The sequence below is a fragment of the Eumetopias jubatus genome, unplaced genomic scaffold (assembly GCF_037043125.1).
Source record: "Eumetopias jubatus isolate StellerSeaLion01/CBP00866 unplaced genomic scaffold, mEumJub1_p1.0 scaffold_15, whole genome shotgun sequence".
In the NCBI taxonomy this organism is placed as follows: Eukaryota; Metazoa; Chordata; class Mammalia; order Carnivora; family Otariidae; genus Eumetopias; species Eumetopias jubatus.
The window spans coordinates 10,249,123-10,263,902 of record NW_028274821.1 but is presented as its reverse complement, the minus strand read 5'-3'; the positions used below and the strand labels follow the sequence as shown (position 1 = coordinate 10,263,902).

The window sequence follows — 14,780 nt, the reverse complement described above, 5'->3', positions numbered from 1 at the left end:
AGGGACCGCTCCGCCCGCGGGCCGCCCCGGAGCGGGCCTCCCGGCCCCGCCGTCCGGCACCCCCCGGCCCGCTGCCGCCGCCAGCCCGCCTCCTCTCCCTGGAGTCCGGGACATGAACGGCTACGGCTCCCCCTACCTGTACATGGGCGGCCCGGTGTCGCAGCCGCCGCGGGCGCCCTTGCAGCGCACGCCCAAGTGCGCGCGCTGCCGCAACCACGGCGTGCTGTCCTGGCTCAAGGGCCACAAGCGCTACTGCCGCTTCAAGGACTGCACCTGCGAGAAGTGCATCCTCATCATCGAGCGGCAGCGGGTCATGGCCGCGCAGGTGGCGCTGCGCCGGCAGCAGGCCAACGAGAGCCTGGAGAGCCTCATCCCGGACTCGCTGCGCGCCCTGCCCGGGCCCCCGCCGCCGGGGGACGCCGCCGCCGCCGCCGCCGCCGCCCCGCAGCCGCCGCCGTCCTCGCAGCCGTCTCAGCCGCCGCCGCCGCGGCCCGCCGTGGAGTTGGCTGCGGCCGCCGCGCTGCGCTGGGCCGCCGAGCCCCAGGCCGGGCCGTTGCCGGCGCCGCTCGCCAAGCCAGGTAAGAGCGTCTGCTGTGCGCTAGGCGGGCGCGGCGCGTGGGCGAAACCTTCGCAGCGGCCGCGGCGGCTTTGCCGGGGGGAGGCCCGCAGGTAATGTTCGGGCCTTCCCGCCCAACTCTCGCCAGGACGGTTCTTACTCTCCGGGCGCAGGCCGGCCTTCAGTCTGGACCCGGAGCAGGTGGAGCCCAGGCACCTGCCGGCAAGGTGCCTCGGGCGAGCCAAATGGCGGGACTGGGCGTCGGGCTCGCCAGACGCCTTCCCCGGGGGAACGTGGCCGCTCCAGCCGGTAAATAAAGAGGTCGAAGCAGGACCACGTTAAAACCCACGCGGGCACACACCCCACTGCGCGGCCGGGCTTTTCTGGCTGCGGGCACAGAGGGCCTTGCCTTTGGAGGTTGGGACAGGTAGGTCCAGGGAACTGTAGCCTAGGCCAAGGCTTGGCCAGCCTGAGCTGGGCGTGCTTCTCCGGCCCAGGGAACTGGAGTGAACCCGAAGCCTTTCTAGTAAGGCACTGTGGCTTCCAGCTTCTTGCGATGTGTTGAAGGAAGCCCTATTTAGAAGCTTAGTAAAAAGGGCCAGAAAGCTTTCTGAAACGGTAGCGGGAGACCCCGAATCTGGCGCACCCAGCTCTTGCGGAGCTGCTCGGATCTTTTAAGGCCGTTCCTCCGGCCGCCCTCAGCGGTCTCTGTGGTTTAAAGAAATACAGCTAAAACTTGTCCTACAGTGGAGAAGGACACCTCTGCCCAGCCCTTTCCCGGGTTCTGGGCGGATGTGGTGGTGGGCCCCTTGCTACTAAGCGGCAACTTTGAAGAAAAGGCTCTCTCACCTCCCCTTCCGTCTCCTCCTGTGCGGTGCTGCAGAGAGGGAGAGTCTGCCCAGAGTCCTGGAGGTGGGCATATTCCCACAGCCCACCTCCCCGCTTCCATCTGCTTCCTTCCTCCGGCCCTGCAGACCCCAGTTGAGTCTCTTTCCTCTTGGGTAATCTCTGGCTTGCTGTCCTTGCCAGCCCCAGTGCTCCTGTGATTTTAGGCTCTTGGAATTCAGTGGTCATGTGTTTGATGTTCCCTTGGACCGGGCCGAGTGTACAACAGGTAAAAAGCCCATCTTCCCCGGAAGCGGAGTAGGGGCTATACTGAAATTTGGAGAGGGCAGGCCCTGGAAGGCCCAGAGCCCTCTTGTAGGTAGAGCTGTGATAGAGCTTCTGCCTACACCCCCCCCTCAAATACATTGGCCCTGGCTTCTGGAGAGATGCTTTTGGGAGCACTGGACTGCTGTGTGGAGCTGGGGAAGTGCAGACTCACTGGTGAGCTGATAGGCAGCCTGGAGGGCACAGGTCGGTCCTCTGTCCTGTTGCTCAGTTACGCTCTGCAGGCCCGAAGCGCTGAGAACATCTACGTGAAGAGTAGGACTGGGCGTTTTGTGGACAGTTTGCTGAACATGGATTTTTGTGGGTATTTAATCTAAAGTAGGGTATAAGCGTATGTGGGGGTAATGAGCACCCCCCCACCCCCCATGCCTCGGCAATCTTTTGTCCCTCTCATCTCTTTGTATTTATACATTCGCCTTAGAGGAATGGGAGGCGAGGAGAAAGACGATTCAAGAAGATTCTTTTTGCTTTTCTCTTTTAAGTTAGGACAAGTAACTAGGAGGGTTGTGTCTCAGTTCTAGAAGTTGACCCATGCCAGTAACTTTTCTTAACCTTTCCGTTTCCAGTTTCCCTGTCTGGGTTCCCCCAGTGGCAGAACAGGAGCCGGCCCTGTAAGCCAGTGGTAGCTTTTAGCTGTGGCCATCTGCCCAGCAGCACCCCAAGGGCATTGGGTTCTGGAGTCTTTGTCCAAGAGGGGATTTTTTCACACCCTGTGCTCTTCAAACCAGTCTTTGGGATAGCCAGAGTTCAAGGTTTCTAAGGAGTTGCAAAACCAAAACAACCAAGGGAGGAGGGGTCTTGAGAGCCGGGAGGGAGGCGGGGTAGAAGCTGCCATAGCCAGCTTCTGGCTGGGGAATAAAAGAGGGAGACCATTCAACTGGAGAAACCAACCCTGGTGCGCTCGCTCTTACTCCACACCAATTATTCGGGGATAGCCTGAGCCTTCCGAATTGAAAACAAGTAATTGAACAGGAGACTAGGCTTTGGGGGACCCGAGCCATCAGGAACCAAAAGCCCAGTTTCCGGCTCCTCAGGCTGCATATTTTGCACATTCATTTATATAACTTTTGTTCTCTTCTTTCAATCGGTTCGACCCCCATAATTCCATGCTTTTAAAAAATAGCCAATCACCAATCCAAAGGTGGGAGGAGGCAGGAAAAAAACATCATTATTTCCCATTAGGAAGGCGAGCCTACAGGTGCATTGCTTTATATGGAGGAAGCCCATTTGGGGTTTAAGTCAGAGAAAACTGTCTAGTGTGAAGAACGGTTGCTGTTTGTACTATGCCTTTTTGCAGCTGTTCTGTAATGTATTTGTATGTAACATGCTATGTGTATTTAGCAGCGTATCAGATACTCCTGGACAAGTAGCTCACTGCATTTAGAGAAGTAAGTGACGCTCTATTGGAATGGTAGGTCCACGTGTAAGTTCACAGACCATTAAGAATCTACATGTCGGCTGGCACATTACAGAGATGTGCTTGTTTGTGATATCTGTATCAAAAATGCCGTTGGTTCTTTTTGCAAAGGGCCTCTTTAGTACATAGCTATGGAGACATATGCTTGTTTGCTATTGGATACAAACGCAGGAGTCTTTCCCTCTCCAGAAATCCTTGAGAAGACCCGCTTGCCCTAGAGAAGGGTACATTTCTTGGGCACCGCTGGAGGAAAAATGCCCCGTTGGGGGAGTGACACGTTCACACCACATTTCAGCTGTGTTGCTCAAAGAAATCTCTATCCCAAAATTCCGCTTCAGATTCTTTAACGGAGTGGGGGTGGTTTTATCTAACAGGGGAGTACGCTGAGCATCCCTTTCAATGTGGCGGTGGCTTTAAGGAGAATTTTCCTACTCTAATGTCATTACTTCTAGTTCCGGATTGGAGCCGTCTTTTTTCCTTCTGGGTGTAATTTCCCTTGCTCCTTGATTATCGCCTATGACTGGCCTCACACTACTAGAGTTTGATTGAGCCCCAAATTCTAATTTAAGCTTCTTTATACCACTGACTCACCTATTCTCCTAAATTCCCTCTTCATCGTCTTCACCCTCTCCCCTCCCCCCATGAAAATATCATGGGAAGTGTGAACTTTTTTCAGCTCTTAGTGTATCTGAGTCAGCAGCTTCAACCAGCCAAGCCAGCCTTTCCGGACGTGGGCTCAAGAGCTGAGGAAAGTTAAGGGTCACGACCAAGGTGAGGAGCTAAAGTTACATTCTTGTGTTCTCATCCCTTCCCCCACCGCCAGCTTCTCCCCCTCCCCAGGAGCGTGTCCTGGGTACCCTGGGGCTGTGCAAGGAAAGACCCCTGGTTATAGATTCTTCCTACATTTGTCTACAAAGTAAATGGTACACAAGTTCTTTAAAATGTTCTTAAAGGAAAAGGAAGGAAAAAGAAATAAAAAAACAGCATATTTGGTTAGGAACAGAAGGCCAGGATCAGGTAGGAAAGTAGGAGCTCCTTTTCTGTGTGTTTCTCCTGAAGAGGAGCAAACAAGAGACCTACAAGGAGAGAAGTAAGGAGATTGTAGAAAACTGTCTTTATTTAGTTTTATCTCCTGCTCGGCACCTCTTAGCAGCTTAATGCCAGCTCTGTGCTTTTTTGCTCCAGCTTGATTGAGTCCTGTCCCGTCTGCTTCCTAATATTTAATTGTACTTTAATTTTTTTTTTTTTTTTTAAAGAAGAGATAGACGCACCTGCAAGTGTAATGATTGTTACCCGATCACCGGTCCCCGGCCAGAATGGGAAACCCTAGTGATTACAGACTAGAAGCAAACGAAAAAGCCAGAAAGACTTCAAAGTCATTCATGAAGTGTAGTTATGAATTAAAAAAAAAACAAAAACGGGGGCGATCTGGTTATTTAAGACGGCTTGATTTGGGGCGAGGAACCTGACTCATAGTAGCCCTTTGAAACACAAAAACCGACCAAATGCAGAGGTTCAAGCGGTCCCGTACTCGTGGCCTCTTGCAAACCTTTCGCCTGGGCTGGCGCAGGGGGTGGGACGCAGGACGCACAGCTGCCGGGGAGCGCAGCAGGTGCAGACGGTGGCCCGGGGCAACGTCCCGGAGGGGGGAACCCCCCCCAGAGGCACCTACGCCGGGGCTTTCCTCTTCCAGGGGAGCGGAGCAGGAACCCTAGGAAAGGCGCGCGCCGCGGCGGGGCGGCTGCACTGGGCCGCTGGCCCCTAGCACCCGGTTCCGGTCCCGGGGAGGCTGCAGGCGGCGGCTCGGGCCCGCTCCCGGGCCCGCTCCCAGGCCCACCCCGGCTTCCCGGGCCGCCTCGGGGGCCGCAGGCTCCCTGCTGGCTCACCCGAGGGCCGCGAGGGCAGGGCCCGGGAGCTGCGCGCTGCAGGGGCGAGAAGCTGGCGGCCCCTCCACGCCTTTCCCGCTCCCTCCCTGCTGCCTCCGCAGCTTCGGTGGGTTGCCAGATTCAGCAGCAACAAAAAAAGTGCAAATAGGCAAACAAACATACAAAAAATAGGATGTCAACTATTGCCCGGGGCATACTTCGACTAAAACACTTTTTCATTATTCATCTGAAGTTCAGATTTAACTGGGCGTCCTGCCGTTTTTGTCCGGCAACCCTAAACCCAGGCAGCGCCCTTCGCGCAGGGCGCCCCTCGGGGAGGGGGTGGCTCCGGCGCGTCCGCCAGCTTCTCTCTCTCCGTGGGGCCCCTCGTGTCCCTCTTGCGGCGCCCAGGACAGGGCTGGCAGGAAAGACGAGCGCGTTTTCCGCGTCTGGGAACCGCAGGTCCACTGCCCTCCGGGAACGAATCCCCCCCCCCCCCCCCACGCCATCTCACTCCTCTAGGTTATAAATCTGGCGGACAGCCGGGCTCTCGACTTACACGACCAACTTTTCTTTTCCCTGATGGATGAACTCCCGGGTTTAAAAGATTACAGTAATCACCGGAGGACAGTGTAAATCGAATCTGATTGCAATAACTTTCGGGGAAGGTCAGGCTCAAGTGAAATGTTACCAAGCAACAGGCGTTTTGTTTGCAAAATACAATCACAGAGCATTGATGAGAAATTCTTTGCTGCAGGCAGTCAGCACTTTCTGCTAACAGCTTTACAGAGAGCAAGTGAGTAAATCTTCATAAATCAACGTCCCCGGAGGACTTGGAGCCCCTTTCTGGAAGTGTTGCACTTCTTTCTGACAGGGGTGGAGAATGGAGCTCTGAATCTATTTGCCTGCCCGCCTGCCTCCCCTGTCCCTCCGGTTCCTTTTTCCTCCCCTTTTGTTTTCCTCCTTTCTTTGGCTTTTTAACCTGGTCTGGCTCCTTGGGTCTCTGGATTTCCAGGTCTCGTCCCATGTGGCCCTCCCGGCAAAGTGGGCCTCGAACTGGGGTACACGTGGGTGCTCGCGGCAGAGATCAGGGCCTGAGTAGTGAACAACTGGCCATCCCAGGTCCTTCACCCCATCACTCTCCAGGGTCCCACAGGCTTTAGGGAGTCATCGTCTGGGCCCTGCAGACTTCTCCAAAGAAACTAAGGGGAAAGGAAAACCTCTGTGGGCTGTTTCCATTTTATTTTATAATTAAACAGCTATTTAAAAAATGAGCACAATCAACTACTTAACATTATTATGGGAAACAGAACATTCCGAATGGGTCAGTTCTTTACTGAATCTCTAATCTCTCTCTCTCTTTTTTTTATCGCACTGACTAGGCAGGTGTACATTTTACGAAGCTGGGATTGGTCTTCTGGTTCCCCCCTCACTGTTTATTACTTTTATTAGTTCACTATGAATGTTTGTTGCACCCGTGTCTCTGCATGGGGATGTTTACAGCAGTATGAATGCTATGAATACACCATAGTCTGCCCAGAGGCTGGCCTTTGAGTTACTGGCTGTGTTTCAGTGTAAAATTTGACCAACCACGCAGATAACGTGGACATTTTACAGAAGAGTTAAACTGGAAGCCTCTCAGTGGCCAAGAGGCAATGTTTCGATCAGCTCTGTATAATCTCACCTAATACGGTGCCTGGGCACGTAGTAAGAGACGTAAGAGACGTAAGGATTTTTGTTAAATGGATGAATGAATAGCCAGCTGCATTTTTATCTGTTCCGAATAAACGTGGAGATTTATAGGCCATTTTCCTCCTGCTTCTTGAAAATTGTTCCTGAGGCAGTGAAGGGGTCAAAACTAAATGTTTGCAAGACATACAAAAGTCCACAGTTGCAAGCCTTATTTCCTTAAGTTCTGACATTTCTATACCAATGTTCCCCCCAAATATCGATCCCAAGGAACCATCCTGTGTTGTTAATGATTTTTTAAAAAGCAAAGCATGACAACTTGTACTTTTCACAAGTCCCCCCACCCCCCAACCCAGGAAGAAAAGGAAAGATTTTCCACTGATATTCATTCCCTGCTGTACTTTAGGTTTTCAGCCACTTAGGGTTTTGTTTTTGTTTTTGTTTTTGTTTTGTTTGTTTGTTTTAATGATTCAGCACTTCTAGTGTGAAATAAAGATAACAGAAAATGTAAAAAAGTGTGTCTCCTGTTAGCATTCTGACAGGGCATTGGTATCTTCTAGAAGCCCAGTCCTGCCTGGGCTCCTTCCTGTTGTTGCTGTAAGATTTGTGTGTTTGGAAAATGACCCATCAGGGAACAGTTAGAGGTGTGTCCCCCAAAGCTCAAGTCAACAGAAGAGGACATACAATCCATGTTCCAAAATGTGTGACATGATTTCAAAAGGGAAAAAAAAAAAGTCCAGTGACTTTTGTACTAGGAAACATTCCTCTCTATGCCAATGTTTTTGTGTTTTCATTCAAGATAATATTTTGTTTTTGTAGATATAATTGGATTGAATGGATAAAACCCACCACATTTAAGTCTGAAAGATTCTCCATTTTTATGTGTATGTTTATTTCTCGTATGTGGTAGGCTTCCCCAAAATATTTGAAATGAATACCTAGGGTTTTTTTTTTTTTTTTTAATATAGAACTACATTTTCATGTAAAAAAAGTCTTCTAAAGGAGGAAGGATTTTGCAAACTAGTTTTAGATTGTGTTAGTGTTCAGTTCCTCTCCCTAGTCTGTAGCCAAAGGGAAAAAGAAGTCTTGTAGCTGTCTTCAGGCTTATGTGTTTTTTGAAGTTGGTAGCATTATTGTTGATAGAAAAAATTTCCTTCTTAATCGAGTATCTACTTCTTTTACATACTTTGACCTGAGCGAAGGGTTTAGTTCATGGGTGGCTAGGAATATTTCTCTATCATGAAAAATATGAACTTGAAGAGTGAGTAGTAAGATTTTTCAAATAGCTGAATGCTTAAGCATTAGAAACAGCAGATTGGATCACTTTCAATAGGTGATTTGGAATCTCAGATGCAACTGATTTCTTTCTACTTTTTGACTAGTAGGTCTGGCTTTCTGCACCCATATGCTAGGGGGTAAAAATGTTATCAACTGGAGTATATTCTTACTCCCTGTGTTCTAGGAATTAGGGTGTCAGTTTCCAGAAGAAAGAGGGTAAAGTGTTTCGGGGACTATTTCCCTTTTCATTCTGTTGGTTGGCAGCGTCACATTTCTGTATCCAGAAAGGCCTTTGTGTTTTAAACCAACATGAACATTTTATAAAGTTCATTTAGGAAAATAAAACCTAGAGATGTAAAGCAACGCCTGTTATTAAATTACACGTTATCACTGGCCTCGAAACCCACCCCCTATAATTACTTGTGAAAGTCTGTATTTATAGAATAATGTACAGTACATCTAGTTTAGGTACAACAGTACAACCAAGGTAGAGCGTGCCACAAAATCGCACAGGCTCCACACTCTGCCCTTCAGAAATTAAGATGGTGATGAAGGATTCTTGGCACAAGGTGAGAGGTTAGTCTTCCCTTGTCCAGGTTTGCAACCCCAGCAGCCTGGGCTGTGGAGAGGGATTCTGCTCACCGGACAGTCTGGGGCGAGACTTCATGGGCTGCTCAGGTGCACAAAAGCCTTGGCTGTGCCCTACTCCTGGGTTCCTTCAAGGTCTTCTGTCCTCCCTTTGAGCACAGGATGAGCAGTACCGAGCCCAGTTGCTTGGAATGCCCTGAATCTGTAGATTTGATTCCTGGGACACCGCTTAGCCTCTTTACCATGTGGCCATAGCCTGGACACCAAGCTGGAGAGGCGGATTACCCCGAAACCTGAGAAGAGAGTATGGATGAGTCAGCACCATCCACCACCACCACTCCCTGAGAAGTAACCAGAAACACGTGCTGCCCTGGGCATGCCACCGTGGCAGGGGCAACGGGGAACGCAAGAAAATCAGACAGGCAGGGGTTTTTGCAGGCTGGGGGTTCCCAGCTGGTGAACAAGGCTGGCCCCCATATAAGATTCTGTTGTGGCCTCGTCTGCAGAACAGACACATAGGTACCAAGGTGGAATTTCGTATTGTCAGATTTGGAGTCCTGACATCCAGGATCCAGTGGGTTGGGATAGTATATCCTTTGCCATTTTGAAAAAAAAAATAATACTACATTTTCATAATGGTAGATGTGTCAGATTTGCCAGAACATCATTCTCTGGCTGAACCTCTGCTCTTTGAATCACTTTCTTCTGGAGTGTTCTGTGGAAGAGTGAATTCGGTGATAGACCTCCACACATTTTCCACAAATGTTTTCAGTGTTTGCAGCTCGTCCAGGGTGGGGAGAATTATCTTTTTTTTTTTTTTTTTTTATTTTTTTAAAGTAAACTCTACCCTTAATGTGGGGCTTGAACTCACTACCTGGAGATCAAATGTCACATGCTCCATGGACTGAGCCAGCCAGACACCCTGAGAAGAATTATCTTTTAAAATAGGAAGCCATCTTTAGGTTCACTCATTTAAAAAACAGCTAAGTTTTGAGCTTCCTAGTTGTACCTTTTATTTCCTAGAAGAACCAGTTGTTTCTCTTCCTTTCAAAAAAAAAAAATCTCACCATCTCTTACACTGCTTTGATACTGCGTGTCATATTTCTTTCTATCTCTCTCTTTTTTTAATTGTGGTAAAATATATATACTATAAAATTTACTATTTTAACCATTTTTAGGGGTACAATGTAGTGGCATTAAGTATATTCACAATGTTGTACTACCACCCCTATTGTCCATTTCCAGAGCTTTTTCATCATCTGAAAGCCCTATACCTGTGACTCACTAAGTCTCAGTCCCTCTCCCCCGCCCCCACCCCAGCCCCTAACGATCATTCCACTTTCTGTCTCTGTGAATTTGTCTAGTCTACGTACCTCATCTAAGTGCAGTCATAGAATATTTGTCCTTTTGTGGCTGACTTATTTCACTTAGCATATTTTCAGGGTTCGTCCCCATCATAGCATGTGTCAGAATTTCAGTCCATTTTGAGATTAATTATTCCACTGTATGTATGTACATTTTCTTTATCCATGGACACCTGAGTTGCTCCCACCTTTAGGCTGTTGGAGATGATGCGCCTATGAACCTTTGTGTACAGTATGTATCCTGTTGGAAGGAAGCAAGTTCTTTCTGGCTGTGTTTCCTTTTCTCCGTGCACATCCATCTTATCTGCCCAACGAGATAATAAATCCCACAAGTTTAGGACCAGTCTTAAACTTCCTGGTATTTTTCACCTCCTTTTTTTCTGTTTCCTTCAATATCTTGCATAGTACAGGGATACAAATACTTGACACTGATAAGAATAGGTAAGGAAAGCTGAAGTTAAATCTAAAAACCCTGTTCCTGTTTAGAGGTACACAGTATTTAAAGCATAATTTTATTTTATATTTACCTGGGCCGTGTCTTTGACTTGTTTCTCCAAGCTCCACTGAGCAGGGTCAGAAGTCCAATTGTGTGTTGAGGTCAGTGATGGGTGAACGCACCGTCCCTGTACACTCATTTTCAAGTGTTTAATAACAGAGTAACTGCCAAGAGGTACGCATGGGGTCATGAGTCAGGAAAATGTAGATACGTCTAGCTGATTAGAATGTGGATCTGTAGAAGCTTTTCTGTTGTTGTTTTTCTCTTTTGGATTAAGAACAAATACCAGGTTCACTCAGGAGATAACCTCTGGGTCCCTTGTCCTGAGGAGTTGCAGGAGGGAAGATGTCAAATGTCTCTTACAAAAATAGGTCTTCTGCACGTCCCAGAGGTGTTCTAGAAAGCCAAGTTGGCTTAATATTGCCGGCTGTAGATGATCCCCACATAGAAACCTTGCAGTAGTTTACTTAAAATGCACATTTGGGATAAGTGTGAATTTGTATCAGACTTACAACTGCCAGTTGCATTGATAAAGAGTTTAAGCCTATTTTAAAATGCATTTATCTTTGCTTGGCACATACGTATTGCTTTGTGAAGAATCAACGTTTTGTTTTTCCAGTATATTGAAGATAAATCCCACATTAGAAAAATGTTCCTAAATGGGCCTTTGTTTAAGGCTTTTAAAGTAAACAACAACAAATTGGAGGAGGAAGATTTTTGAAGGTGCTGTGATGAAATTTCACTGGCTGGTTTTCTAAATTTAATCAGGTGTGCCCACAGAGAAGGCGACAATGAAGCTATTCAGGCTGAGCAGCAGAAAACATAGGGTGACCAATTGTTTACACCCTGGCAACTGGGTCATTAATAACTTCCATTTTTAGATCAGTTACATTGGCTTTGAGGAGAGACAGCCAGTCAGTGTTTTCAAAAGGATAAAAACCTACCTGCATATAGCATGCGAATAAAGAATATGTTCTTTTATAAAAGGTCTGTTGGTATTTCCCACTGCAAGGAAATCCAGTCTACTCCCTTCTGTGTGCTTAGCGCTGTAATACTAGCCCTTTGGGGGCTAATGTCTTAGGTCAAAATGTTAAATTTGTAGCTGCTTTGGTTCACAGCAAATCTCCGCTTTATTTGGGAAACTTTTTCTTTCCTTTTGGTATAATTCAAGAAGGTATCTTTAAATCCTTTCCATGAACCTTACTAATAAAACAGTTCATGAAACAGTTTCACCTCTTTACACCCACGGTCCTGGAGTTATGGGCGCCTTGTTTCATGGACGGGTCATGGCCCCTGTGCAGTTTGACACATCTCTCCAGCCATTTCCTTCCTGTCCTGCGACCTGCCCCACCATCCAGAAGTCACAGCTCGTTCTACTTGCCCCTCTTGTGCAAGTTGCAGGCGACCTGAGTGGAGTCTCTCGCTCCCTGGAGTGGCTTCGGAAGAAAGATGTCGATGCAGAGAGGCTTCTTTCTGGTAATCCCATTGATGATTGTACATGGTAACCTGAGGAAACACAGGACTAGTTCACAAGACATATGTAACGCAAAATCTGCATATGGGAAATGGATTTAAAATATGAAAGTCCCCTTCTATGGATATATGGGTCGTGAGCCAGCTGGTGGTGTCCCTAGGTGACACCAGCCACCTCATTTGCAGAAAAGGAGCCAGAAGACAAACCCAAGCTCATTTTCCCGTTCTTTTCTGCACTGCGTTTATTCCTAGACCTACAGAAGGCCCCTATTTAGATCGTCACTGTTATGACAGCTACATCATTTATGGTTATAGGGATCATATCCCTGTTCTGTGTTCAAGGCAAGCTTCTCTGCGCACATCAGCCTGAGAAATCACTCCGGTTTCTAGATTTTTGTTTAGTCTTTTTTTTTTTTTAACCCCACATTCGCCAGTGAGGTGGTTTGGATTCTTCTTAAAAGGCTTTCGGCGGGGGGGGGGTGGGGGGGGTGAGGGCCTGCCTGGCGGGCTCAGTCCTAGAGCGCGCGACTCTTGATCTCAGGGTCATGAGTTCAAGGCTCACGTTGGGTGTAGCGATGACTTAAGAAAGAGAGAAAGATAAAGGCGTCCAGTGTGTTGGCACCCACCCAGTCGCATTCCCCCTTCCTCGTCGCCTGTGTGGGGCTCTCGCCCGAGCACATCTGTTCCTCTTTATGCACACCAGGAAAGGATTAACGCAGCTGTCTCTGCTTTTCAGATTTGACGGAAGAACGGCTGGGGGACAGCGGTTCGGCCGACAACACGGAGACCTTCAGCGACAAAGACGCCGACCAGAGGAGCTCCCCGGATGTGGCCAAAAGTAAGGGCTGCTTCACCCCCGAGAGCCCCGAGATGGTGTCGGTGGACGAAGGGGGCTACGCGGTCCAGAAAAACGGAGGCAACCCGGAGAGCCGCCCCGACAGCCCCAAGTACCACGCGGAGCAGAACCACCTGCTGATCGAGGGCCCCTCGGGGACGGTGTCCCTGCCCTTCAGCTTGAAAGCCAACAGGCCGCCCCTGGAAGTGTTGAAAAAAATATTCCCCAACCAGAAGCCCACGGTGCTGGAGCTCATCCTGAAGGGCTGCGGCGGGGACCTGGTGAGCGCCGTGGAGGTCCTGCTGTCTAGCCGCTCCTCGGGGTCCGCGGCGGCCGACCGAACTGCGGCCGAGCCCGAGGGGCTGGTGCTGCCCCCCAACGGGCACATCTTTGAACACAGCCTGAGCTCCTACCCCCTCTCCTCCTCCAAGTGGTCCGTGGGCTCGGCCTTCAGGGTCCCGGACACGCTGAGGTTTTCTGCCGACTCTAGTAACGTTGTCCCCAACCCCTTGGCCGTGCCCCTGCAGCATCCTTTCCCCCAGCCTCCCCGGTACCCGCTGATGCTGAGGAATACTTTGGCGAGGAACCAGTCGAGCCCCTTTTTGCCCAGCGACGTCACCCTGTGGAACACCATGACCCTGCAGCAGCAGTACCAGCTGAGGTCCCAGTACGTGGGCCCCTTCCCCTCTAACTCGGCCAGCGTCTTCCGAAGCTCGCCTGTCCTCCCCGCGCGCGCCCCCGAGGACCCCCGCATCTCCATCCCCGACGATGGCTGTCCTATGGTGGCGAAGCAGTCCATTTACACCGAGGAGGACTATGACGAGAGGTCCGACTCCTCAGACTCTAGAATACTCAACACCTCCTCTTAAAGTTGCTCCCTGCTGGGTGGTGTGACCAGGTGACGTTTTCTGTGCATTTGAAACCCCGGGGGCACCCCACCCCCAGGAGGGGGGCCACATCCTGTGTATACCTTTTACTTCTGTTTGACAAAGTGACTGTGCTTGATTCTATACCTTAGCAATAAAAAACATAACTTATTTAATTTCTTGCACTTCATTGGAAAATGCCAAATAGCTCTGCTCTGTGGCTTTAGTGCTGAATGTTTGTTGTAAAAGAGAGTCTAATGCTAAGAATAGTCTTGGGAAAGTCGGGTCTGCCGCCAGATTTATTTGGGGATGGAAAGCTGAGGGTCAGCTTTGCTCCCAGACTCAACCCGGAATGTCCGAGAAAATAGTATACTTGAATGCGGTTTCCCAAAAGAGGATTCCTCAGGATATGTAAAAACTAAAGCAAGTGGTTCGGTTGCAAATGGACTATAAACAGGGACCTTATATTCTTATGCTAAAAATCCTTCTTGCATTTTAGAGAGAGACTGCACTTAGGAATAGAGTGAACCACTCACATGCTTTTTAAGCTTGGACAGTTTTCAGAGACAAACTCCATTAAGAATTCTTCTTCTCACAGGGCTGAATGGAAACATGCGTGATGTCAATGTAAATCCCATCACAGCTGTGAACTGCATGAAATGTATTGTGAAATGAACACAAGATTAAGCTTTGTCAGGTTAATGTAGCATGCTGAGGACTCTAGAAAAAAAAAATAAACTAAGGAGACCATCTTCGTTCATGTCATTTCTACTTGTGGAAAGAGGATCCCTAAAGAGAGAAGCTCGATGTGAAAGCTACTTCCTAGCGCAGGGGTGAGGAATCAAGGGATCTGTGGAACGCGACATTCCTTGAGAAAAATGAATGGCAAAGTTTGGGGGCTTCATTCAGAAAGACTGGGAATTTATTGTTTAAGAATAGAGCTCAGTTCAGTCCCTCCACTCATTCATTTAATTCTTCAGCAGATATGTAGTGAGTGCCTATGTGTAAGAGAATGCTTTTTGTCTGCTATTATCCAAGTCACCTGTCCACGAGTCCAAGATAAGCAGGGATGATAATGGAGAGTCCCATTAAAGAATAAAGTAAAAACGAAACAATTTACAACGTGAGAAGTAAAGTACTTAGCACTGTACCTGACATAGAGAAAGCCCTTGATATATGAGAG

At 48.9% G+C, this 14,780-nt stretch overlaps 1 protein-coding gene across 1 annotated transcript; it reads left to right on the top strand.

Annotated features, from left to right (window-relative positions):
- Positions 1–112: 112 nt before the first annotated feature.
- On the top strand, positions 113–13,600 carry DMRT3 (doublesex and mab-3 related transcription factor 3). The gene is made up of 2 exons (XM_028117313.1): positions 113–578; positions 12,633–13,600. The coding sequence occupies exons 1-2, from the start codon at positions 113–115 to the stop codon at positions 13,598–13,600; spliced, it is 1,434 nt and encodes a 477-aa protein (XP_027973114.1).
- Positions 13,601–14,780: the final 1,180 nt, after the last annotated feature.

What these genes read in the sequence shown, in the direction of transcription:
- DMRT3 (XM_028117313.1), top strand. Translation starts at nt 113, where the DNA reads ATGAACGGCTACGGCTCCCCCTACCTGTACATGGGCGGCCCGGTGTCG. An exon ending in GGCGCCGCTCGCCAAGCCAG is followed by an intron (nt 579 to 12,632) that starts GTAAGAGCGTCT and finishes TCTGCTTTTCAG; the next exon opens with ATTTGACGGAAGAACGGCTG.